The 27540-nt window shown below is 46.2% G+C and overlaps 1 protein-coding gene across 2 annotated transcripts; it reads left to right on the forward strand.

The window, feature by feature from the left end:
* LOC126916772 (uncharacterized) lies at positions 1-26153 on the forward strand. Of its 2 annotated transcripts, none has more exons than XM_050722916.1 (4): positions 1-4079; positions 14570-14743; positions 24387-24564; positions 24723-25034. In XM_050722916.1, exons 1-4 carry the CDS (start codon positions 1155-1157, stop codon positions 24818-24820), a joined length of 3375 nt encoding a protein of 1124 aa, XP_050578873.1. In that variant the 5' UTR covers positions 1-1154; the 3' UTR covers positions 24821-25034. The 2 variants fall into 2 exon arrangements, with proteins under 2 accessions (XP_050578873.1, XP_050578872.1); XM_050722915.1 differs by lacking the exon at positions 24723-25034 and adding an exon at positions 25043-26153 and having other exon boundaries at positions 204-4079.
* The last annotated feature ends 1387 nt before the right edge of the window (positions 26154-27540 follow it).

The raw sequence follows: 27540 nt of genomic DNA on the forward strand, positions 1-27540 counted from the left end.
ATCACTTAATCTCACATGTTACGTTAACTTCGAAATAACGATACGTATTGGTTGGAACGTCTGAATCGTATTACGCGTTGTTTCGTACGGATGAAAATACCACCTCAAGCACGAATATCAACCCCTTTTCGCTTTGTATTTCCCGCCCCGTGGAATCGACGTTCGAATCACGATACGTCCTCGTAACCCCAAGATTTCGATGTCAGTTCGCGATACTCGATAGTAGCCGCGTTTACTCGAAAGTATAACGTCAGGGTGGTGGAGCGAGCGGTGGTAAACGGGGCTAGGAAGAAGGGTGAAGGAGAGGAGAGATTCAGATGGGTTCTGTCGTGGCGCGAGAGGGGGCTGATGCATAGAAAACGGGAGAGAGAGGAGATATCTGTACAGGGGCAGGAGTGGAGTGCGTGCGAACGAACGAGGACGGCCGTGCTCGCCTTTCGTCGGCGTTTTCGTATGAGTGCGTGAGTGAGTGCGTGCATGAGTGCGTCCTCACGGGCAGGTACTTTCGATTTCCAACGATTGGCGAGCCTTCGCCGGGTACGACGCTGCACCAGGAAGCGGACATGATAGTTACCATGGAGTGAAATAGTACGTGCACGGTACGTGGAGTTGTGCCGTTCATTCCTCTCGGTGCTGTGCGCGTGTGCAAGTGTGAATGCGTGTGCGTTTCTCACGACAGGTGCCTTTGATTTTTTCCGATTACTCTTCGAGTAAAGTAAAGTCGACTCGGACGTCGAAACGTCGAATCGAATCGAGCGGCGAGGAAAAAGCTGCATCTTCCGTTAATTGTTACGACTCGTCGGTGACACGACGTATTCGTCGAGAATATCATTACTCTCTAATTTCGGAGACACCAGGAAAGATGATCGTATAAATCATTGCCGGAGAAACGAAACGTGTCTTTTGACAACCTCGTGCGCGTGAGAACGTGCATACATATGTGTCAAAGACATCGATTTTCCAACGAGCATACGCAGCTGGTGGTGGTCCTGATCGGTGGAAGGATTCGTACGAGCACGATGAACGCCGAGCGTTGTGCTTGAAACGAAAAAGGACATATTTTGACAGCGCGAGAATCGAAAGAGGCCGAAGGGACGTGTGGTGTCGCGTAGACTCGGGCGCGCGTTTGCGAACGCGCCCATCGCGCGTCCAACATGGCTACCACCAGCAACACGACGACAAGCGCCGGCGAAACGAACGGCAGTAACGTGCCACAGTGGAAAAGAGACTTGATTCAGCGTCGTCGGCAACAGAACAAGGTTCTCGCGAGTAACGGAGCCAGTGTGAAGCTATGTTCAGCGGTGATCGGCTCGTCGACAACAACGACGACGACAGGCGGGACATCGGAATCGGTGGTCGATCCGACCGGTAGTCAAGAACAGTGTATAGCCGGCAATGTGCCATCGAGATCGTGGACAACGAGCAGCGGAGAGGACAGTGTGAATATGGTTAATAGCTCGAGTGCTAACAGTGGTAGTGGTGGAAGCGCCATAGCTGGTGTCGTTGTATCATCTTCGCCGTTTTTCTCGAGAGGACCGGCGTGTGGCGCCATCATCAGCAGCGGAACGACCGCCGCCACCGACGTTGCCTCGACAGTCGCGTGCAACATGCGTCTCGAGGTGGATCTGTCGTTTTGCTCCGACTCGGAGGATGTTGCGAACGATACTCTAAGCAAATCGTCGACGGACATGGAACGAAAATCGGAACACGGTGACAGTTCGGAGATCGAGGATTCCAAACAAGACGGAAAAGGAGCCGATTTGTTGGCAGGCTGCGACGATCATCGCGCGTGTAGGACGAACAAAGTGGAGAGAGAGCTTCTCGCGGATTTGTCGAAAATGAAAGCCGGTAAAATCGAAACGGAAATGGCGAGGAATCGCGCGTCGACCAGCGACGACGGAGAGAGCGACAGTTCGGAAGAACTGCAGTACGGACCGGGAATCGTAAACAAACTCAAGAGCAAATATCTTAACCTTACTCTAAAAGAGATGAACAAGAGTCGCGTCTCGGTGCAACGTTTCAGACGCGCCGCGAGTCTCGAGGATCTGCTAGATTGTGACGACGAACCGGGAGAGAAGAACGCGAGGAAGTACACGAAAAGGACGACCACCGGTGCCGCTACGAAAACCGACAGGTACAGAAACGCTTGCCGTGGTAACGAGTCGATGAAACGAGCCCGAAGCGTCGAAACACTGATGAGGTACAACGGGACGGACGAAGTCGGCAGTACCCACGGTGTATCGGGTCGCGTGGTGGTCAACGGTTTGAAGCAGGACCCGGTCAACGATCACATTATTCTGATCGATCGTAGCTCGGTGAAGATAGAGAGCCGATTGGGCGAGCTGGACAGGCCCAAACCCGTGAACAAACCGAAAAGAATCAAACCGTTGCTGGCGGAAACGGAAAGGCCACCGCCGGATCTAGTCAAGACCACGATGAGGATCTTCGAGGGGTCGGCGAAGAAGCTGAAACCGAAAGGCGAAGTGGCCGCGAAGGTGGCCACGTTCAAAACGATCAACGACACGTTCAAAGCCCAGGCGCAGAAGAAGGTAGGGCCGAAACCACCGATTCAACCTAAACCGTTCGTCAATGGGAATTCCAGAGCGCCACCAGGATCGCCGAAGAAGATCGTGTTGCCGCAGAAACCCACGGCCGAGCTGATCGAGAGCCAAGACGGCCAGGAGTATCACATCGACGGAGTGATTACGGATCCCATAGTGCAGTCGGTATCGTCGGTGGTCAGCAAGTTCCAGCAAATCGAAAAGTCGCACTCCCCATCCCCGTCGCCCGAGCCATCCTACAAGTTGAAATTCTCGCCCGCGCCCAGTCCCGAGCCACAACTAAGTAAATTGAAATCCTCTCTGGAGATCAACGTCAAGTCACCGCCTGTAACGCCCGTTCTTTCCCCCAGAATTTCCTCGCCCAGGTTGCAGAGCCCCTCGTCCCCGATGAAGGACACGCTCAGGCAAAGTTCACCACGCGTTCACAGCCCTCCGTCCCCGATGAAGGATTTCGTCAGGCAGAATTCCAGCCCCGTCCACAAGCCACCGCCGAGTCCCAGCAGGGAGTTACTTAGACAAATGTCCGTGACCGAACCCTGTAAGATGACGCCGCGGCCGCAACTCGAGGAGAACGGGAATATCGTCAACGTCGAACAACATCCGAGGCAGCAGCAGCCTTCCGAGAGGATACAGCACAGTCCTACGGATCAAGAGAAGCCCGAGGAGAACAAGCCACCGATCAACAATGCGAATCACAGCGACGACGAACTGGCGGAGGAGGTCGATGCCCCAAAGACGATATCGAAGACCGCACTGGAGAATATCGCGAAAACCGGCGTCACGATGCAGTTTAGTTTCAACGACAAACCGATCTCCAACAAGAGTTACTTGCCAGGATTCAAGCAGAATGGTCAAAAGCCAACGGACGAACGTCAAACGGATGCTCGGACCGAAACGAAGTCGTTGTCGCTGGAACCTACTCGGGGCAAGTCGTTTTTGTCCGCAGGTTCCACGAACGTCGTAACGGATCAAGAAACCGTCTCGAGGCTTCAGGAGAGGTTAGAACTGGACAAGTGTGACAGGAAAATCGAGGACAATAAAGAGGATACGTTGGATACCAAAGCAAACGTGGAAACCAAACCGATCGGTGCTATTTGCAGCCTGGGTCTGATCAAGTCTCCGACCAATACCTCGTATCCGCAGGGGAACGAGTTGAAAACGATAAGATGCCAAAAGGTGGAGTCTCCGCCCCAAAAACAAATCGGGATAATAAGACCGCTCGTGTCTACCAAGGCGCAGCACCCTCAGCAGAATCTGAGCAATCGGGAGTTGGAGAAAAATCTGATCAATCGAGTGAAAAGTATAGAACAACCTACCAAGGTTGTGGTTAGCCTAAAGAGCGCCGATGAGATTCAACCCGCGAAAAAGTCTGGCACGGGTGGCGCGGGACTGTGGGAGACGAAGCCCTGGAACCAACAAAACAACACCATGGTGTTCAATTTCAGTAACCGGAAGGAAGTGCCGGATTATATCGAGAACGACGGACTTATTATCAAAAAGAAACGGGAGAAGCCAAAGGTGAGTCATCGCTACGACTACTTCTAATCTCGCTCGTTCTCCTCTCATACTATCGCGGTTTCTCCAAACCGCGCCAATATTCGAAACTGTGTGTCTCGAAGGGTGGATTCGGTCAATCGTTCGTTTTCGATCGTAGTTGCGAAGTGAATTATTCGTTACGATATGAATTAGGGTCCTGTCGAGCAATATTTTTGCACTTAACCATATCGTTGTATATAGAATCGGTGTATACAAGTAGAAGTACAAGTTGTAAATTGCGTAGTTCTTTTTTTCACAAGTGTATAATTTTCCATCGAATGGAATGATTAATCAACTCGCGGTTAGATAAAGTTAGTAAATTTATCTGTTTTACGATATGTTAGAACCGATAGCTCGTAGCTCGCGACACTCAATAACGATATCAGTTTGATTACGCACGAAGTCCGAAACACTTTCTTAAACTAAAATAAAAGTTCGTCGGTTGCATAAGTTCGTTAAAAGCAACGTTTCGAAAGGAAAATACCTTTGAAACGTATGAAGCTCCTTTGCTCGAACGGTCTGAGATATGCCAATTGGAAACTGAAGAGTTCGTGATCGGATTGTAAATAGCTGGATATCGACACGGTTCAATGGTACCCTGTCACGGACCACTTTCTTTTCGTACGTGTGCGTATAATTGGAGCATTTCACTTTCTTTAATATGACTTACGTTAACAAAAGCGTTGCTGGCGTTGCGTTCGAGGCGTACGTGCTCTCGCGCCGCGGCACACGTAGAATTTTAAGTGACGTCTGAGCATTCGTGGCACGCGGTCACATTTAACCAGCTCGTACACGACATTTATTTGTTTTCCATTCCACAGCGTCGAGTAGAAGGATGTCGCGCATTCGACTCGTCGTAAACTTGTCTCACAGCTGATGCCATACCGAATCGAAACGGTAACGCGACTCTTCCGACAGATACGCGCTTCTTCTATTCGATCGTAATTCAACTCCTGACACCGAACTCGTCTGTTGTAGGAGCTTTGAACTTTAAAGAATGTAGACCGTTAACCTGGCGACAAGGGTTTACCGTCACCGGTGAAATCGAGCGTATTCGATGTTCCATTGAAAAGCTAGAAAATTAAGATCGCGATCGGCAAATTAAAGGTGGCGACGAGGCTGACTTTCTCGTATTAGATAACGCGGAAGCCCGATGATCGTCCGGTATACGAATCGCTCTACAATTTCTTTCAGCCGCTCTCGGTAATTTTCTAACGATCATCACCTTGCAATTTATCACTGTTCCTGGAATTATCGACTTCTTGTTGCGTGATCTTCATCTACGAACGTCTCGTCGAGAGACGTCCGTCTAATAGTCGTAACGGGATTTTCGCGAATCGACCTCCGGAAAAGAGGGAACAACCGCGCTGTCTTGATACACGGAAGGACCGTTTAACGAACTGGAAACTGGAGCGTGCATCCAGATCGCGAAATCATCGTCCAGCCGTACGAAGCGAAGAACGTAATGGATTTTTTAACGTTCACCGCGATGCATCGAACGACACTCCTCGTGACACTTTCCATTCGATCGAGTCAAGTTCCGTCGTCCTTGGGTCGACCGAAAGACCTTCTAGAGTCGCGAAGGTAGCGCGTTCTTTCGCATAGCACGTGCATACGTATCTTATTCCGTCTAGGTTATTTCCGTAGACTATCTCTAGTCGTAAGTAGCTTTCTCGCAGATTAAAAGCTGGATCTGCAGCTATCTATGGAAATTTCTGACGTTAGAACTCGAGAAGCCCCTGCTTGTCCCCGATACAATTAGATTATAGTCTAAGGACAAAACGGTCTACCTATCGATACCTATGCGATCTTCGTGGCATGTTCGCGAAACCTCTGTTACACCTCTGCAAATTTATATTTGCCGTAGCCGCGAGAGGAGGTGTACGATTACGCTTGTACTATGTTTACCTTCGGCAGTCAGAGAAAGGTAAAATTTCGCGGCGGTCTGCGTAATTCGATTGATGACATGTCGCGGGTATCGGATTCCTTGTCTCATAACGTTAACTCGGTTCGACGCTGCCGTATATACGCGTAGCATGTGTCAGCGTAGATCAGCGGTTCTGAAGTTGTTACCACTGGTTGCTGCTGCTGTTGCCGCCGCGGATATAACCTTCCCTCGTTGGTAATTAAACAGAAATTAAGTGGCTACGGATCTCGCGATAACGAAATTGCATAGACGTGCGCGCTTCTCGGATATCGAGTTACGAAATCGAATGGGCGCCGGTAAACGATGCTAATCGATCGAAAGTTTGTTCGGTATGTTTCGTGCCGAAACAAAAAAGGCGACAAAAGTTCGAACAAAGTGGGAGGGGATTCTGGTTTAGGCCTGAATGTAGACAGATTGGTCGAGATACGCGATAGTACTGCGTGCAACACTCGTCGGTCGCGTTAATTAACCTTCGACGACCTCGTAATAATTGCGCAAGCTCGAGCGGTGCACCTCGGCGTCACGATGCAGTCGATTATAGCGAGCTTTAATAATTGTCCTAATTAATCGACGAAAATATTCACAATGGTTCGGGATCCGCGCACGTAACGAGCTAAAAGGCTCCCTTCACCGTGTGATGCGCCAACGGAATTAGGCCGTGGAACGATCCTCCGTTCGGAAGTCCGTCTTCTCTGTTTCTTTTTTTTCTTTTTTTTTTTTTTTTTTTAATCTACGACGCTGAAAGAAGAAGAGTAAACGCGGATAACGAGTATTCATGACCGATCAAGGTACGAAATGCGTTCAACTAGATAACGAACAATTGGACGTTGCATCGAAGCTCGCCCGTTGCCAACGACTTTATAAAGAGAAACGACGGGAACGAAGCTAGAACCGGGATAGATGTAATTGAAAAAGGAAAAAAATAGGAAAATGAAATAGAATTGCCGAGTGTAGTCTCGTGGCATTCCTAGAGGTAGCCGACTGAAACGATGAACGTTTCGTAATGCAGCCGGAAAGAAATTAATTGCAGAACAGAGCGTTACCAGCTTTGTATTACGTCGACGGAAAGTATACACGTGGTTGTATTTTACACGCAACCGAGCTGCCCCGCTATTTTAGGAAGAGCATTTTTCGATCTTCGATAAGCTACGATAAATCTGCCAATAATAACGATAAGATTTGTATTCTCGCGACTTCTTTCAACGTTACGCGAACAGAAATTATCCAGAAGTATACGTTCGTAAATATTTCCACTTGGGCGCGATAGAGGATCCGTGTACATTTCGAATAACGCTCTTTCCCGTAACGGTAAAATCTTTCACAATCTTCCGAAAGTTTATCCCCGGTGAAAGCAGAAATTACGTGGCATTTCTGCGTCTTAATCGTGCCGTAGCAGCAACGGAAATCAAGAATTCCGCGTTGTCGTTGTCCGAGTTTCAAATCGGTGGGAGGCTCGAAAGCCTCTCGGCGTTGACTACGCTAATTACCGAGGAATGTGGATGTTAATTGATAAACCAAACTCGTTACGAGACTAGTTATGCTCGTTTTCCTTCACGCTTATTATTATTACGTTACAATAGCCGGCCGATACATTAGTTTTGTCACCATAAACGTACGATTAGCAGTCATTCGTCTTGTCCGTGCAACAACCCGCAGGGAAGTACAACCGACGATTACGCGCTATTACGTAACCGTTAAATACGTTCCTTTGCTTTCTATGTTATTACTGTTATCACGAATCCACTATGCGTTAAATGCTCTACCGACCGATGTAACGTTGCACGCGCAATATTCGGAAAGGAAAATCAGTTTCGACGAAACGCGCGCCACCACGTTTTGCCTATCTTTCGTTATAAAAAAAAGATAAAGATCTTTGAAACTCTGACTGTCAGACTGTCTTCTGTTTCCTTCATTTCTTCTAGAAACAGACCCTCCACGCTCTACGATGTCCTCCGTTTCAACGGAAGTACTACGATCGGGGTAGCATGTTTCGCGTTCTATCGAATTCCGATCGACTTATCGTTGAATGTCGTACAACGCTTAACAAGTTGTCATCGAAGAAAGATAAACATACGGCTACAGTTATTCTTGTATAAATACAATCCTTGTCCGGGTACCTAGACGATTTAGGATATATCTCGATGAGTCAAGCAGCTATTTATTTTGTCTTATCGATTGATAATTAAGAGGAGACAAGAACGGCCAGATATTGAATAACACCGATGCGTCAAATGCTGTTTCATCGATCGTATTTTTTTCGAAATTACCATCGATAAAAGGGATTGGGCGTGTTGGAGGGGAAAGCAATACGATTCGATCGAGAAGCTTCGATGATTTTGCGTAGCTCGTGCTCTCGCTGGTATATACCCGCGAGATCGCAGCGGAGAAAGGAAACGCGCATCGTATCGTTCGAAGAACCACTGTTCGCTCGTTTCGTCGACAGGTTTACCGTATTGCATGTAAGTACGGTAATCGAGTTTACGCCTGGAGAAGGTATCCTTGACCTTCTTTCTTTCGATAACTATTACCGATAGCCTGTTATTCGCAGCTCGTCTTCAAGTTCGGCTTGCCGTTTTATCCTGCTAATCTGCGATCGAATTTTTAATTCGTCCAACTCGATCATACTTTCTAGTTTCTCATGGTCTAACCGTTGCTTGTAAACACGTAGCACGTAGCAATGTTATCGCGTTAGACGTTGTCATCGATGATCGTTGATCGAGAGGATAGTTTAGCCACGAACGGATTCGAATAGCGAGATTCGGTTATCTCGAGAATTCGATAGAGATGTTTTTTTTCGCTCCTTTCGAGGAGAGGGGAACGAATTCGCAGTTCGCCTCGATCGGTCGACGGTCACGGGAGGTCGTAGTTGCTGGAAGAAATTGCCAGGTAGAAGTTGGATAGCCGATCAGCCAGCTAAGAAATGGCAGCGGCATCGTGGCTGGTGACATTCCATACCACGCTATGGGAATTCTCGTATATGGCCGTCCTAGAGGGACGCGAGACTGTACGTACCGCTTCAGCGAGTGAAGCTGGCTAGGCCCGTTATCGCGTTTCAGACTCGCTCCTTAAGCAGGCCTTCTAAGGAACATTGCGCTCTAACGATCGTGTCGCAACTGAATCAGCCGCTAAGATTTTTGGTATGTAGGCCACGCGACAATAGCTTCTCTTTCCTTCGCGTTATCTGCTCTTCCGCCCGCCGGGAACAATGCATTCTTGCATAATCGATGCTCGGAATCGTGTCATCGTGATCATCGAAAATTCGACCGGCTCTCTACTCAGAGTTTTGTAATTCCTAGCGGCAAGCTCCGATCCACCGATTCATCGTCCGTCGTACGATCGCGATTCGTACTCTGTAATTTTCAACGCGTGACTTTGACCGGTCGGAGAACGTTTCCAGAACTGGTGGAGAACCGGTTGGTCGGTACGCGCGATACCATCGATGCGCTATCGATTTATCGTTTCGTTAATTCCGGTGATCGATGATAATTGCTCGAACAAACGTTATTGTTGCGTCGCCGAATGTTCGCCGCGTGGATATTAAACCGTAAAATGGCTCCATAACTCTACCGGTAATCTCTGAGCTGACGCGAATTTTTCGCAAAAGCTGCCACGCGATGCGACACACGGCCGGCGTTCTCTCCGATTTATTAGAAGTCCATTTGCGAAATTAATCGCGGTACCCGGAGCTAAAAAGCGATCATGGGAGGATTAACGAGGCAACGTTAATGAACTTTTCTCCGTTTACTGGTACGGTTCGAATCAGCCAGCTGTTGCATTCCTTAACCCCATTACGATTTACGTTTTTATCATCGCGGCGACGCAGTAAATAAGCGGCGATGGCTTGCGTGGCCAGTCTTCGGTTATTCCGGACGATCCAAGAGATTTATCGGCCGTTCCCTCGGTGGACAAATTCAAACTCGAGAGGATCAATTTACCGAGATGTACCCGCTACGTGTTTATTTCTCGTACGCTTTTTCCAGCTCTCTTAATTGGTCCGTTGGATAAATAAAGCGAAAGATAAAGTAACCGAATGCCATGACCGACACGCTTATACCGCACGATGGAATTTTTTCAATTTACGTCGCGAACGAGCGCCGATCACCCGTTTTGTTCTTTCTAACGAAATTCGGTGTGCCTGACCTCGTTTGGCCTTGACCAGCGATCTCTGGAGAAACTCGAATGGTAACACGAGCGGACAGCTGGTCGTGGATCGAATTTGCATTTGCATGCGAGCCTCGAACGTTGCACGGTTCGCTCGACCCTCTCACCCTTCTTCTCCGGTTACGTAATGGATCCAGTTTTTGGCTAAAACGCGTCTCTATCAACGAAGAGGAAGATATTCGTTTTAAGAGCCTAATAAATACCAGAACGCTTACGATGGTCAAAGATAAAAGCTGTACAGCGACCAATTAAAATCGTATCGCCGGGTTGTATATCACCTTCGGTGACTTTAACGACCTTCGACTAGCATTAGAAACGAAAAAGTCTGTGGCCCGTATTTTAGACCCGAAATCGACTTAACGTTTCTTTTATCCAGTGTATCTGTATAATTCGATCCATTACAGAGTATAACCTACGGTACCAGCGACGCGAAAATAGCAAACGCGTAAATGGAAATCGCGGAAAGGTTATGGCAAACGACCTCCATGGATTAATCTGGACACTGTATGAATCATTCCGTCGGGACTGTACGAGCTCCAATTTAGAAACCCGACGCGACGCCACGATCCACCGACGAGTCGTATCGCTGTTTCCGTGAAAAACCCGCGACGAAGCAGCGTTCCGATTTTTCGCAGTGTCGCGAAATCGTGGCTGATTCATAGGATTTCGAGTCAGCAGCGGCGACCACGACTAAACGGAGAACGTTCCGGGCGACAAATAAATTCGTCGAATCCGTGAATAGACGGAGAACAAGACTGGGCGTGGTTTCTCTTGCATAATTTCGCTGGCCTACGTCCCACGGGACGGCGGCCGTTCGAATTGACGGCGAAGCGAAGAAACGCGACAACTGCCGAGGGTAGAACAAAGGGGAGAAAGTTTCTACTTTGAGGAACTGGTATCGAAGATAAAATCGGTTTTCTACGCTCGTCGCGACTTATATTGTTCCGAGTTAGCGCGAGTCGCGACGAATTTCGCGTGACGAGACGAATCTACCAACGACTGAATTTCGTCGAGAATTCACATGCAACGAATGTGACGAAACGTGCATCCGTTGCGCGTGTCATCGTGTAATTTCTACGTGATAACGTATCGTACTCTTATCATCGTGTACTTCCTTTTTAATAGAAATATCGTAAATTTCTGACGTTACGAGAATTTATACGAAATTGACTATGTTTCGGTAGCGCACAGGGGAGCGCGAAGTTTTTTTCCGACAAACTTAGATAGCAAATCTTTATAGTCCTCGGTTTAATAGAATCATCGGTAACGCACGCGCTTAATAAAGTCAAATAAAGCGAAATTAACATGACATTAATTATTCTCGTGCAATCGTGTCCGTGTAGAGAGATTACAATTTCATACATATGTATGTAGATAGCTGCATTGTTTGAGCTAGATTGTTAAACTCGTTGCTTAGAGACCACGAGTGTGTGACGTCTGCAAAGCTGGCCGTGGTTCTCGCCAGGAAACGAGCTAGTTAAACGTCGGGTAGAGCTGACGAAAAAAAAGTAGCTACGCGTATTACAGCGATCGTATCTTCTCTGTCTTTTTTCTTTTTTTTATTCTTTTATTTTATTTTATTTTTTTTTTAATAATAGTAATCGTCTTTGCCATATATAGGGAGTTCAAACGCAAACCTTTGAAATCGAATATGCTACTGACACGAGGTTTACTTTCGAGACACCCCATACATCCGATTCTCCGCCTTTTTTTGACTCTTCTACGTGGTTCGAACACGACAAAGGGTTAACTTATGCGGGCTTGCACCTCCGTGAACGCAGGTGTATTCGAAGAGAGCTTGTTCCTATACGATCGTTAGGACAGTGTCTTGGACTCTCGGAGGGTTCAAGGTCTAAGCAGTACAGGTGATACCCCGATACGCTTGGAATAATGGAAAGAAACGTCCTGGGAATTTCTCATGAAGTCAGGGACCTCATCTTTAGGTTCATTGTCGTTCCTTCCTTCCCCTATCTTCCGTATTTTTCCTTAAAATCTTTTTATCCTTGGAAATCCTTTCGATACAGTCGGTTAAGCCATACTGCACGCTCGGTTTGCGATATTTTAGTTCCAATTAATATGCCAACTCGAGCGAACGCGTTTGACCATCGACAACATCGGATTAAAAGTCATCGGTATGGTCGGCAGTCGGTGGATCTCGTAAATTAGAAATGTCGTCGGTACACGAAATAAACCAAGATCGGTCTAAACGTTTATTCTATTTACGATACTGGATTAGTGTTAATTCCAAGGTGTCCAAGTTAATCCGCCTATTTGGTTCGTTATTGAGCGAGAATGCGCGGTAAACGCAGCCAGAACGATTTTTCTCACGACGTGTTATCGCGTGCAATCACTTGCGTAATATAGCCGACACAATAAAAAGATACCAACCGCGCCACGGAAGCAACGGAAATATTGAGTTACTTTCTTCTCACGGCAGCATCAATGAACGTTCATTATCGTACGGACGATAACGCCACGGATCGATTAATTTCGCTCGCGCTTTATTACACATCCAAACGTAAGTTGTCTGGATGGAAGAGATACGCGAGGTTGTAAAACAAGCGAAGCTTGAAAGTGCACGATTTTAAATAGTCAAAGTAGGAGTTCGATTCGATTTACGAACGACGTTTAGAAACTTGATTCGACGAGTGCTTCTACTTTAGGCTTTTCTTCAAACATAGATTGCTGATATTTATGCAAATGCAAATTTTTATCGACGCGAATAAAGGGATACAGTTTTGAAATAATATTAAACAATATTATAAGAAATACTTTATTTTAGATATTGTGTACGTACTACAGATCGTTGCACGTCTAAATTTCTCGTAAATGCACGAACACACGCAATCTACCGATGAGGCTACGTTTGTCTGACCGCAGCTAGATCAATCGACGTACCTGCTTAACGTTTTAATTTATAAGCTTGTCGTATCTCTTTCACCAGCAACACAGGTTCATAATTTAAATAATCTCAACGCGCGTTTTCGCCATAGCGTTTGAAACCGCAAACCAGATTGGATCGCACAGCGATGACTCTGTGTCTTCCATCCGGTGATCGATAATCCAGCGCGATCCGTGATCGATATCTTTTCGTTCCAGTGCATCCGCGGCACGTTATATTCAAATCCAGATAGATATTGCGTTACGCGGCCCCGATTTCTGCTCGTCCGTAATGTGGCTTCGTGTTATGATCCGTGACCGCATTTTTTCTTACATCTCGCCGTTCAACCCGAATTCTTTCGGTCGCGCGGAGAGAGAGAGTGGGAAGCGGAAAAGAACGAACGAAAGAAATTGTCGCGAACAGGAAAGAATCACTTTCGAAAGATCCGAGGTCGGAACTGGACCGGAAATCGACAGATCGTTTCGTTTCGCGCGCCGTTATTTCTTCTCTGGCGTATGGATCCAGAGATTCGTGGCAACTCGTACGAAAAATTGCCCATACGTACGTGTCGTCTCGTTGTCGAAGAACGTGATTTTCCGTTCTATTAATCGTTGAACGAAACGATCGAGCGACGTACTCCGTGAATCGGGCGGATTTTGTCACGCGTTCGGAATTAAACGCGTCATCGCGAGAGATACGCGTGGAAACAGTCGCGTTTATGTTTGTCTCTGTAGATACAGAGACAGCCGCGTGCGAAAAAGTAGTCGAACTCGAAATAGTAGGACAGACGGACGATGGTGCGTGTCAAAGTCGCGTTCGTGTCGCTTTTCGTTCGATTCGGTTTCCAAATCGACAGGATGTTCATTCACGAAATAATTGAAAGGCGGCGGATGTCGATGAATAACGCGCGGTCGAGACGCGTGTCGTCCCGTGCGAGTGTATCCGACATTGAGGACTCGAGGGAAGCGTATCGAGGAAGTTACGACGCTTATAGTTGTCTACGTTAGCCTACAGCACACTCGATCTCGCCTCGACATCTCGCCTCGACATCTCGATACTCTTTCGATATCTGCACGTCGAGTGTTCTTCGAGACGCTTTAAACAGTCTTTCTTATTCTTCGAGACACCTGGCGCTGTTTGTTCAGCGACCGAACACGACTCGTTTGCGCACGCAAATTGCAGTCAAGCGAGCACGTGGGCACGTCTCACGCGCCAACGTGCATATAGACGATCGCGAAATCCGCTTTGGCCGTAACAGACTCTGTACGGCCGGTTTCGAAACGGGCTTCGCGTCGATATACGCGGAAATTTTTTAAGGAAAGTCGATACTCGTAGCCGGAGGTGATTTTTCGTGGCTCGACGAAACAAGGATCGGAGGCGAGAAACGCGAGGCAGCGCGTTTCCTCGGAACTCGGTCGACGAGACTCGAAAGTCACCTCGCCGGATTCCACGCATCACGTTCCGATTTCGAGAGCTCACTCCTCTTTTTTGCTGGGCCCGCAGGTCGGTGACGGTGGCATCATAGTGTTGGACACCACGTTGGACGCGTCGACGACCGACGACGCCGAATGGGAACTCGCCGGTGGTCCACCTTCGCCCTGCGACGTGTCTTTCTTCAACGATAACGTCCTCATCAACGGTCGCAGCAATCTCTCGAGGACACCGCGAAATCACAAGGTAAGCAAAACGCGTGGTTGAGTATTTTCGACTAGTTTTCTGACTCGCAAGAGTCCTCGAACGATCCGTATATTCGTCCGCTTGCTAACTAAACGGTGAATGTTTATACATTTGTGGAAAGTTTAAGTCCGCAGAAACGTACGAATAAAGTACGTCAAGCAACTCTTTGTTTAATTTCTTCAATAATATCGCATGAGAATGCGCGATCTAATAATGACAACGTTGACTAAAAACACGAAAAAGCAATGACGCAAAAAGCTCAGAATAATCTGTTGATCTCCGACGAGCGTGTATTACAAGATCGAGCGTTATCTGATGCGCGATAATTTGGGTTAAGTTCGATATAAGTTCGATAACTATAAGAAAGTCTGTTAAACACAAGGATGTCGCGTTTACCGATACGTCCTATTACTTTTGCTCCTTTTTTCTTTTCGAAAGATAAGTTAACATCTGGTTATCGGACGAAAAGCCACGCTATCTAATCTAATCAGCTGCAGCTCCATAGCTGGGATCGCGCGGCGGGAGCTCGTTTAAGTGAAAAAGCAAGCGACGCAATACTGTAACCAAGGCCCTTGGCTCGCCGTGGGAATGCGCTTTCCCTCCTGAGAGAGATTGTAAAATATTCAAGGACAAACCGTACCCAGCCTTTCGGCTCTTCTCTCCCTTCGTTCGGTCCCTTCTTTATTTCCTGTTCCCTGAACCCGAATTTTCAACGCATTTTTCGTCCCTGCCTGAAAACAGACGTACCGAAATTACGTTATGTCACTCATGTCACTTACGTTATGTCGAAAATCATAAGACGCGTTATCGTTGTATATTAAACCGGATGAAAATCAAAAGACATTATTTGTGTTGTGTCATTGATAAACTTATTACAGCTTGCATGCTAGCTCTAGCAACCGTTCATCATCCTGATAGCTTATCTCTGTATATGTATATATGTATATCGATTTGCAAGGTAGTTATGCAGAGTCATGTTTCATTCTATACAATTTAGGATTTACACGCTGAACGTTTCCTTTTATCGCGTCATTCTGTCAGTCACAGTCGTATCTGTCAAGCGTCGTGACAAGATATGAAAAAAACTTTTTCGCTCGACGATCCTACCTTTTCCAGATATGTAGGTACTTTGGATTTTTATACTCGCGGAGGTTCAACGAACTACTCGCCAAAGCGAAAATTTACCGATTAACGAGTTTCGGTAGAACAAGTATCCCCGATGCCCGAAGGCTCGTTCTAGCACGAAAGCGGATTAAACGATACTCTCCTTTCGAACTATAGATAATCGTTCTAAATAATTAATGTGCTATAACATTGTACAGGCGCGTCATTAATTTTCACGGCCCAGCTTCTCCCAGCGAGTTGCCATTAAAGATGAAATTGCTCTTGTACAGTTTCGACGATCGATTCGTCTCTGGTTAATCGACTGCGATTACGACGTCTTATTCCATGGAATTCTACGTTTCGACACCACGTGACTCATCGTGGTATTTGCGAATCTCCGGGGAAGCGGTCTCCCGGTCTGTTCCTCTTACGATGCCAAGCATATGCTGCTGCAGGCCGAAACGGCGGACCCACGTCGCTGCGTCGACCGTTTAAAGCAAATCCAAAGTAAATGCAAAAGCAAAGAAAGCGAATAGCACAGAAATCGTAGATTGCTTTCGTCTTGTTGTCGGTGTCGATAATTATTACCACGTTAAAAGATGGAAACGCGTCGATGGACGACTTTCTCACGGGCTCGAGTACACGCGGATTCCCGTGGCGATCCGTAGGTAGCTTACCTGTTACCACCGTCGATTTGCAAAGTAAAAGTAGCCGATGCACGAACCGGCAATGATTTTCGAACAGCGACTCGTCCAAGGAGTTAATCTACCGTGCTTCGTGGGAATGCGGCGAAACACGCGCAAATTCCGTTTCATGGTCGTCGCGAAACCGAGCAACGCGATGTCTTTCACGAGCACAAGCACGCGTTGCTTTCGGATTTGGCGGAAATCTTTGTTTGTTTTATGCAACAGGCGACGGGGTTTAAAGGTCAAAGGCGAGGGACGATTTGTGTTTTTTTGTTCTGTTCGATCGGTTTACCAGCGAAGCGACAGGGAAGCGATGATCGTGATTTTCTGGAAATTACATCTTACGCAACGTGTTTTCTATCGATCTGAGTCAATAATGATGCATCGATGCTTCAGTCACCGTCGGATAAATCGATTTCACGAAGCTCCGCCTAAGTTTCAATTTTGGTATCCAATTAACGTTGCACAGGCAGTAACCTTTAATAACGGATTACGTAACGAGCGTTATGAAAAATCAAAACCGGTAAAAGGGGCAATTTGCATATTGGAAAGTTGGATCGACGGATGGGGGTAGGCGGATTTTGGAGAAACCGGTGCGGAATATTTCATTGTAAAAGCGATCGAAACGAAACGACTCGAGTGCCGCTTCGTCACGCTTATTGTCCAGCGATCGATCTTTCGGATCGCGTCTCGAGAAAACCGATATCTCCTGAATCGATTGTTCGCCGATGCATCGTATTTTCTTTCTCGGATTTATTCCGCCGTCCGTCGAGCGTATCGGATCGATAGAAACTGCGAACAAGCTATTATACGACGTGGAATTCCATTGTGGCCTGAGTTATCGGCGAATAATTCTTCTCGAGTAGAAAATGCGGGCGTTGTTCCTCGCTCGACGAGGCGTCGTCCAAGCTACCAGCTAATTCCTACTTCGAACCACGCTACCAATTCTATAAAGAGAGTTTAGGCTCGTACGAAATTGAATTCGATAGGATAACGGGATGATTAAGGACAAAGTTGGGCGAACTGCTGGCGAATCGGACGGTACGTCGGCAGTCGGAGGTTTCACAGTTAGCTCGGCTTAAATACCATTACCTTAAAACGGCGCTGACCGAAAGCAAAGCCGCGTACCTACCCATAAAAGTAAGTATCGCGTAAAGTTTATCTTCGCGACGCGAAAGCGTTTGCGCGCACTCGAAACGCGTTAGCTTAGAAATCGCGACTAGTCACGGAGAACGCGTACCGCGATTGCTTCTATGCTATATTTTAATTTTATTGGACGTACAGGAATTCTAACGGTGAAAAATTACTCGGCTGAAAACACCGGCGCGAGATGACGCGTTGTGCAACCCTGTTTGCATGCCGTGTTAGAAAAATTCTTCGAATTACCCGATGGCTAGTTCGTTGCTTCGCTACGTAACCCGCAGCATTTTTGCGCAAATTCTCGGCTGTTACGCTCGTCGTTTCGTTACTGCAACCTGATCCAAATAGCGAAACGCGTTGATGGTATTTTCCAAACGCGTTTCAGAAGACACGCGTATAATTCCCGGAACGAAGGTTTTCATCGGAACGAGCGAGACGAACACGGCACGTACTGCATCAAAGTGCAGGAGAAAATTGGTTGATTTTCCGACTCGATGCACTGAAAAAGCACGCGAAAGGAGGAACTTTCGAGCGCGAAATTGTCGTCCTCGTCTGACAAACACCGGCGGCCGTCGCAGCACGCTGCTGCAGATAATTTGTTCTTTACGATCCACTTTGCCTCCGGCCGCGTATCGTACAGTTTCACCTCGCGAACAATCGGTTTTATTACCGATACCAGCCACGTACGCAGTCGTTCGACGATAAAGCACACGCGGCATGTGCTGGCGTGCGTGCACGTCGCTCGATAGGGAAATAGGTGAAACAAAGAGGAGGCTCGTGCGAAATTCACTGACCCTGTTCCCGGTCGAATATTTCAGCACCGTTGGAAATTTCTCTCCTGAAATCGAAGACGCGCGAACAATAACGCAACCGTAGCAACCGCGGGAATACGATTCTCTTGTTTCCCCTAACATACAGCGATACACAAATATCTGGGGTCTCGTAAAAATTCAACGTACGCCATTGACAAGAATTATCAAATCGAGCGTTAGCTAAAATTAGCGACATTTAACGTACATACATTTGGTAGGAAAAGTATAACGAGGTCGTAAACCAAAGAGCGCTTTGAATCTCAAGCTGCGAAAAACAACCAGTTGCCTGTTTCTAGAATCCGTTCTTTTCGCATTATACGTTGTAATAATTTCAAATCGTTTCGAGTATCGAAACGCATAAACTTCATCCATCGCCCGACCGATTTTATAGCCTCGTTGTATCTCTTTCACCAACAGCGTATTTGCCGGAAGGACACGAGCGATCTACAAGATTTACAAGAATCTAACGTATCCATACGTTGATAGTAAGCAAGGGCCCAGTGACAATTCGAGTATCGGCACAACGTTCGAGAGGAACGTTCAAACTATTTTCAAAGAAATATATCGACGAATCTTAAGACACGCTTCGATGCCTACCATCGAATCGATGAACGAGTTATACACCGATTAATTAACCGTTTAATACACTGAGACGTTGATCAAAGGAATATCATCGCTTGATTCTTAATGGAGTGGTAAGTGGTTCCGCGAGAATCCGCGATCAACATCATCGTTGCTCGTGCTTCTTTTATTTAATAGCGATCCGTGAAAGGTAATGACCGGCGCTCCGGTGTAAAGCCATTACGCGTGCAGCATCTGATAATGCGAATAATCGCGAGCGCGATTGATGGCACACTCGCACACGCTTCAGGGCTGCGGTCTTTGTGCCGCGCGACAAGCGACATCGACCGGTGGACGTCGATTCCTCGCAGCTATCTATCTTCCGCGTGAAATCCTGCTTACGACTACGATTAATGGCGTGTTAAATAAAACAAGGAATTTTTAAACACTCGGTTATGTCTCCACGGTTATCTAAATTACAGCTGAACGCAATATTTTAAAATTTCACGCTGATAACGCCGCTTATCAACGCGATTACCGAATCGTCGCGATACAAACAACGTGTGCATGAAAATTGGTCGAAAACGTAAACGCCTACGACGGACAAACAAGCGCGTTAAAGATTGCTTCGGCGAACAATTAACAAATTCTCAGAAGCTGTTCCGCGATAACGGATCGTTACGACGATGGCAGAATCATGTTGCATAATCGGCTCGAATAAAACGCAAATGGCATCGGTTCCAAATAATCGCGGCGTTCGCGAACGATGTGACGTCGTAACCGAGCACCTTTATTCGCTGAATCTGCTAGCCTACAATTCTGTTCGCGGACTCGTCGCCGATTTGTTAACGATTCGTCAGCGATTTTGCAACGTTCGTCGTCCTTGATTAAAAGGTAGGTCAACGATTTGAAAACTTTGTTTACGCGGTCTCTTCGCTTATATCGAACAGATCGTTACGCCATTGTTTTATCGTCGAATTTCATAAGTTTGAGTTCGTTGTCGCATCCAACGACCAGGTGGCTTAGGTCCGAAGATAATATTTCAAAAAGCGAAGAATACCTTTGCAAAGCAACGTCTGCCTATTGTATGTATATTTTAGTTATTTAACGCTAGCGTCATCGTGGTCGTCGACCCTATGGTGCCGTCACCTCCCGCAACAATTGCGAAATCATACCATTCTAGAGAAAATTGCACGACCGGTAATTCTCCTCGGCTTTGATCGTAATACAGTTGCGAGCGTTTCAACGCCGCAGCCGCTGGAAAATATACGAAAATCAATTGTAATTCGTGGGCTGGTCGAAGCGCGGCGGGATTTTTTTCTACTTCGTTTGCTACCGCGCAGGAACGTTGTTCCGGATCGGTGGCAGAAAGAAAAAAGGTGAATTTGAATTTCTAATTTTACCACGTTGCGGAAAACCCGACGGGTAATTGCGTTTACGGACCGTTAGTATCTTGTCGAAAAGAGCTGCGTACAGGGCATTCCATCTTCCGCGTTCAACTTGGCTAACCTCGTGAGAAAAAAGATTATTTCGAGTATCGAAGCTTTTATCGTTGTAAGGCGCGTTTCTCCTAGCTGTTTGTCTCTACAAGCTTTTGGGATACGTTTTTTCGTTCGGTCATCGTAATATCCTTCACGTGGTTAACATCGATGCGAGTAAGGTGTTTCTCGTTCAAGGTCGCTCGAAGATGATTCCAATCCAAGGCTGTTTTAGTTTATCCGAAAACGATCCAAGACGATTTACAAAAATGAAAATTGTATCGTCGCAGTACGAACAACCGCGCTCGGCAAAGATTTCTTCGATGTTGTAACAAACAACGAAAATGTTCGTAACATCGGCTAGTCGATCGAGACTGTCCGTACACTAATAAATTCAGCCGGTGTTGCCTCGTAAATACGCCATCGCTTTGTAAGTTCTTTTCGAGGAATGCACCCCGCGTGCATCGTCGTTGAATAGGTCGCTCGGCGCGTATGCAAATGAAGAAATAATGTAAACACTCGTAGACGCGGGCAATTTGCTTCCAACGTGCTCGTGGGACCGTGTACGCGAACGTGTATGTGACCGTTTATACGGTAACGGTATTCGAAGCGATCCATCCGATCGGCGCCGAATACCGGTGTAAATAATCGTCGAAAAATTCACGCGAATCGCTCGTCGTGCATAACGTTAATCGCGACGAATGAAACAGCCCGATTCGATGCAACCACTTTCTCGTTCTTCGGATCTCGTTATCGATGGGTATCGATTATTGCAAAATTTAACCCTTTCAGAACTGACGAGTAACGTTCGCAAAGAGTAAAAATTACATTTATACAATATCCATGAAAGTTCACATCATCGTATCATTGGATTTATCGAAAGAAAATTTCGTTTCAAATTAGTTAAGATCATATTTGAAGGATCTCTACGAAAAGTCGAAGCCTGTGATTCGCTCGCATTCTTCTTGGTTCGGCGCGGTTTGGCGCTACAGAGTTGAACGTTCGAACAGCGATCGCTTAAACGGAGAAGCAAAGAACAACTCGCTGCTTGTCTTCTTTTCGAACGCGCGATACCTCATGGGCCGTTTAATCTTGTCAGCGCGAGAAAGATCACAGGTTTTGCCAGACATAACGGATACGTACGCGTCTAGTTTTTACCGCGTGGAACATGCTTTATGCGTCCATTTGACGCGGTCGTGCGGTGAGATACGCGGGTGTTCACGGGAACGGGGCGTCACGACGATAAATTCCTCGATGCTTTTATGTTGCCTGTCGTGCACGACCTGGCCAAAGCGACGCGGAGAAAAGGCTTCGACTTTACAAGTCTGCGTCTCCCCTTTGAGTTTCACTGCTCGACCTATCCTAGGGTTCGCGCCGCGTTAAACTTTATGTCTCCCTCGCGTTTGCAAATTATCCCCGAACGATCGCCTATCCCCCGGGATAAGCGCTACGTCCGTGAAACTTGCGCGAATAATTTATTGCGCGCCATTACGACTTCGTCGACTCATTTTCTCGAATTAGTTCTGCATGGTTCTCCGTTGCAGCGTCGGACATTGTTTCGACTGCGAATAATCTCGAAATAAAATTTAGAGCGAACTACGTTGCTGTCCGCGAAGCAACGCCACGGCGTTTCAAAGGCATTACGAAGCGGCGCGGCGCATGTGGGACGTAAAATGTAACGCATAATACGTAAAAGTCCGCCTGGCTTCCTCTTTCTATTGTCCGTCGCGATAAACGGTTTCCTTTCTCGAGGACGATAAGAGGCGCATTGTTTCTCCGGCTGTGGTCGAAAGTAACGATGGCTTGTCCGCGACATTGTAGACGCGCTTTTTCTACGACCGATTCCTTCCTCCGGAGAGTTGTTGTCATCTAAATCGAAAAATTCCTCGTGGTTCTCGAGTTTGTCGGAGAGGAACGAGTGTGCAACGCGAACGCGATCTCTAAACGAGACGGTCTTCCTCTCTTTATCGATCGTAAAGATGCTAAGCAGAAACTAAACGACTCGTTATCGAAATTCCTATTTATCCGTTTCTTAACGAGACCGCAGAAAAACGCGAATCTATCTCTCGAAATCACGCGACATTGTACCGATATTATCGCGGTAGCAGATGTTCCTACGCGTTTAGAAACGCGTTTTGCGCACCTCGGATTCGTCCGTGAATTTTTCCTCGTATACGTTCGCCAACGGTTATACGTGCAACGTTTAAACGGATATTCACCGGCAGCGTGCTCTCGAGGATGATTTTATGGTCGAGAAAGCACACGCGCGACACAACAAAAGGTTTACGCTCTTTCGAGGGTAGTTCGGTTCGCCGTTTTCTTCCTAAAAATCAATATACCGGCGACCAATGAGCGCGAGCCTCCGATGGTTCCCATGTATCTCGGTTCGAAGAACGATTTGACGCTCGTTGCACGCGAAACACGCTCGTCCCTGCCAGCCAAACGCGCAGGATGTAACTTTCCATCTTGATATTTGCCTTTTGCCAATGGCGCGCGTGTTCTGTTTATCGACATAGTGTCGCGATTTTCGCGCCAAGAAGGAAACCTTCTCTTCGATAGTCGCGTTCTCTCCGATAGTCGCTTCTGCTTAGACGTACGTGCACGAATTCTAAACGTTTCGCTCGTTCGTTCAAAGTCGTTTCAAGTTGTTTCACCGAAAGAAACTTTATTACGGAAAAAATTACGCTCGAGAACAAACGCTCAAACTCGAACGATATTTTCTTTCGAACGAGTCGATAGATGCTCGAACAAGAGACTCTGCTAACCAGTCGGTAGGCTGTTATACCGGCTGGAAACAGGTGATTATACGATGCAAGTTCTTCTGATCGCTGTCGATGACCCGAGACGGATGGCAGTTTGTAATTAACTGGCACCATTAATTAACTAGGACGTTCCGGACATCGTTGACCTTGATCGGCCAGAGTGCTCTTTTCAAACAGTTCGTCGACGAGTCGATTAAAAATTTGCTCGTAAAGCTCGCGCGTGCGATCCCATCGAACGTTCTTTCATTGGGAAACGATATACGCGAAAGGATAACGCGTCTGCGCTTTGTTTGGTGCGTGCCGGAAACTCGTTCGAAGGCATTCGCCATTGTCGTCGCTCTTCTCAACGATCTCCTTTGTTTGTTAAACGACGAACGAGCGTTCTCTGCTGTTGTGTCCGAAACAGTTTCGCGGCTTTGAAAACTCTGTACGCGTAGTTAACCAGCGAGTAGTCATCCTCTGCTCGAAATAATCGCAGATACTGTTACCAGCTCGGCAAGTCCAAAGACCAAGGATTTATTTGCTCCCGCGATCTAGTAGCGCTATCGTCGCGGACACAAGCGAGACTACGAAATAAACTAATCGATGCTCGTCGCGCGAACGTTCAAAAGAGAAGGTTCCCTCCACTTTTTTTTTTTTTGGTAAACAAGGCTATGATAGTGTGGCAGGTTGAAGGTCCTCGTGGACCGAAATATCGGATGCACGATGAACGGCGAGCTCCAACGACACTCTAGAAAAAGAATCGCTTTCTCTTTTGATGATCGCGTTCGTGGACAAGAAACGAACGAGGAGGCGATGTCCTCGCTCGCAGTCGAAAAAGCATCGAGTGTGACGGGTTACTGTTATTCCAGGCTGTGTGCCGTTGTTTGTTCTTCCCGTGTCTTATTTGTAACCGGCAAAAGACACGGACCTTTCCGCGTCCTATAACCGTCTGATTCGCAATAATCGCGTGGTATCGATATATTTCGATCGTTGCAAAAGGCCTTTGTCTCGTCAAATGGTCGAATTCAGTTCGATTCATTTCCGTTAGACTTTTCTATCGAACAGCTTGCTAATTCGATGTGCTATCGAACTAACCGATATATTGCGTTTTGTTTCAGCATCGAATACAGTTTGATGATACGGCTACCCGTACCTTCGAATATCCGAGCGAAGCGTCGATGCTAGAGGGTGAGAGCAGCGTGGATGGCGAAACTTCCGGTTCCGTCGAGCAATCAACTCTGATCAGCGGTAAAACGTCCTCGACCAATTCGACGACCAACATGCCGACCCTACTCGGTAATTTTAATCGTTGTTTCTCGTTACCACGAACCAGCGTCGCGGTCAGACTACTTTTTTTTTTTCTTCTTTACTTTTACTTAGGAAAGAATCTAGCTTTTATCGAGTACATCGTTCCTTCACTAACAACGTATCTCGTTCTTTTCGGTTTTTTCCAGAGGCGACGTTCATACACCACGTTATGTCTCCCGTGAACCGCTGCAGACAATTGCAATTCCTTTTGAATGTCGACCCCGTAAAAGAGTCTCTAGTATAAATTAGTTCCATAGTTTCTAGAAACGCTTCACCTTCCCTACACCGACTTTAACCGACAGTTTTTCCTTATTTTTATTGACAAAATTTTCCGTGTCTTTCTTATCGCTATATCACTTTCGAAACATTTCGTTAGTCCCTCGCTCTGTATATGTCGTACACGTTTCTTTTGTCCAACTCACCTAGACCGCATAGCGTGCTGAAAGCTAGTGCTTGTTCCCCGCAGGTGGTGGTGGTGGCCTTGCCAGTTACACTCCTAGCAAAGTGGACTTGACGTCCGAAGGGTTCGAGCTGGGCGTGACCAGAGCAGTATCCTCGAGTTTGCTGGCAACATCGACATCGTCGTCGACGCCGACAACCACCGCGTCGAGCCAAGCGGACAACGAAACCGAAGTGGATTACCTGAAACCGGCTCAAGACGGAGGCGCGTGGGGTTCCGAAACGACCGGTGATCTCCTCTACTGACGCGACCGAAAAACTCGAAGAACGGAGAAAGACGCGTAAAGCGGGAAACTCGCTAAAAAGCTCAAAGGAGAGTTCTCTCTCCTTGGAAGAGAGAGCAGGGGATCCCAAAATTCCGACTACTCAGAAGACTAACGGCAAAGTATTTTTCTTTCCTTTTTTCGTAGGCAGAGTCGCGGAAACAGTCTTTTATAAGAAGGAAGTAAACAGTCGTTACGAACAAAGAAGAGAAGCACGTCGAAAGTTTCTTCGAACGTTTCAACGTGACGATTGCTCACCCTATGAGTATAAGCAAAACTGCAACTTTTCGAGAAGCGCATCACCAGACGCGTTCGCGGTCGGAGCGAGCGTTACGTGTGTTACGTAGATAGTTCGCTGTCGTAAGAATTGCGCGCAATACTTTTTCCCGACATAGGGTACGAATCAAAAGCAAGGAAAGGGAGTAAATATTCGTTCGCGAACGCGTCGAAGCAGAGGCAATCCTTTTCTTAGGTAATTAAGCGAAAAGACGGTATCATTCCAAGTATATGCATTTCTTTGTATTATTACGATAACGAAGTGAACAGACTTTTCCTAAGTGACGCGTAACTATAACTGCCAAGATATGTCAGTGCATTTCTTTTTTCGATAGCACCTTAAACGGAGAGCCCAGTGATCGGTGAAGAAAAAAAAAAGAAAAAACAAAACTAGCATATCACCTTTTTGGTACATTTTTATAACAAACGAAGAGAAGTCGACGATGGAACTGAACATTTTGTAACCTTTTTGAGATTACTTTAATGCTGAACCCTTCAACGTTCAAGCTGCCAGTCAAAGGCCAGAGTTTTATGCAGGATTTTTAGGAAAAAAAAAAAAATAAAACAAAAACAATTAAACGCAATAAGAAAGAATCGTTGCAGAAAAAAAGAAAACATTGGAACACTCGAGTTTAGACTTTTTGTAAAAGTTTTAGCCAAAGTAGAATATAAGTCTACTTGATATACTTAATAATATGTATATGTACAATAAGTGAAAGTTTTGGTCCAGGAATAACATTGCAATTGTAAATTCCGAGAAATTCGTTATTTATACCAAATGTATGATATATCATACGGATATCCTTTACGAATGCTCAAGATAAGGCGATAGATGTATACACGATATTTGTTTTGTTGAGTTTGTTTCACTTTTCGTTTCTTACATTTAGACGTGGACCAAGCAGAAAGAAAAAAAGAAGAAAAGAAAAAAATTAATAATCAATAAGAAAGATACGGGGGAAAATATCGATTTGTTAATGAATACGAGCGTTAATTTTAAGCGAATCAAATTTTGTACATATTAAATTATTATCGATCTCAAAGTTTCGCAAAGTTTGTACACGGAACAATTAAATTGCTTTGAGATCGACTTATTACGTGTGCTTTTCTGTTTTTCTTTTTCGTTGTCCGTATTATGTTTGAAGTGGTTACACGAACGTCGAGAAATTAAAAATGTTATGTTGAATCGCGTAAATGTTCGAAGTATGATTGCGGCAGTATGGTTAACTTTCTACTAAGATTTAATCGCGTGATCGCGGACTGATTCAAGGGTAAACGTGCGATACGATGATAATAATTACCGATAACGATGCATTTATACACCGAAACAACAACTGTGTTCCAGTTTTCGTCACTGTATTTAGTAGACGCTAGTATTCTCGTACTATTTTCATTTGATTTCACGTTATCGTTTGATCGATGCTTGATGGGTCTGTGTCACAGCGTTGCATTTTACACTGTGATATTTTTCTTACTTTCTCTAATAACGACATATAATAATTGCTTCCGAATATTTTAAGGAACCAGAACCGTGTCGACCGCTCAGTTTGTATTTCCACAGTATGTACTACGTATCGGAGTGAACGAGATTACGATGGACGAAACATTCCAAATTCTAATAGCACGCGTTTTTGCGTTTAACCCAATCGGTCGATTGATTGCGAATCGACGTCGGTAATCTCGCTGCTCCGGTCGAGGGAACTCCGTATTATTTCTGTAAATTATTGCTGTACAGTATGGAGAGGCATCGTCGTTCAAGTAAAGGATTAAAAAAAAGGAAATAGTATTATCCTAAGATTATTCTTATTGTTCTTCTTATGATTATGATTACTCTCATTATTCTTATTATCGTTATCATTATCCGAAGCTTGAATCCACAATTACCTTATTGAGTATACTTACCAGTTAGAAGTATTGTGTGATGTATCGTCTGTGTGTTATTAAGGTATTCAAGTAATAAAATGAA

This window comes from Bombus affinis, chromosome 5 (assembly GCF_024516045.1).
Source record: "Bombus affinis isolate iyBomAffi1 chromosome 5, iyBomAffi1.2, whole genome shotgun sequence".
NCBI lineage: Eukaryota > Metazoa > Arthropoda > Insecta > Hymenoptera > Apidae > Bombus > Bombus affinis.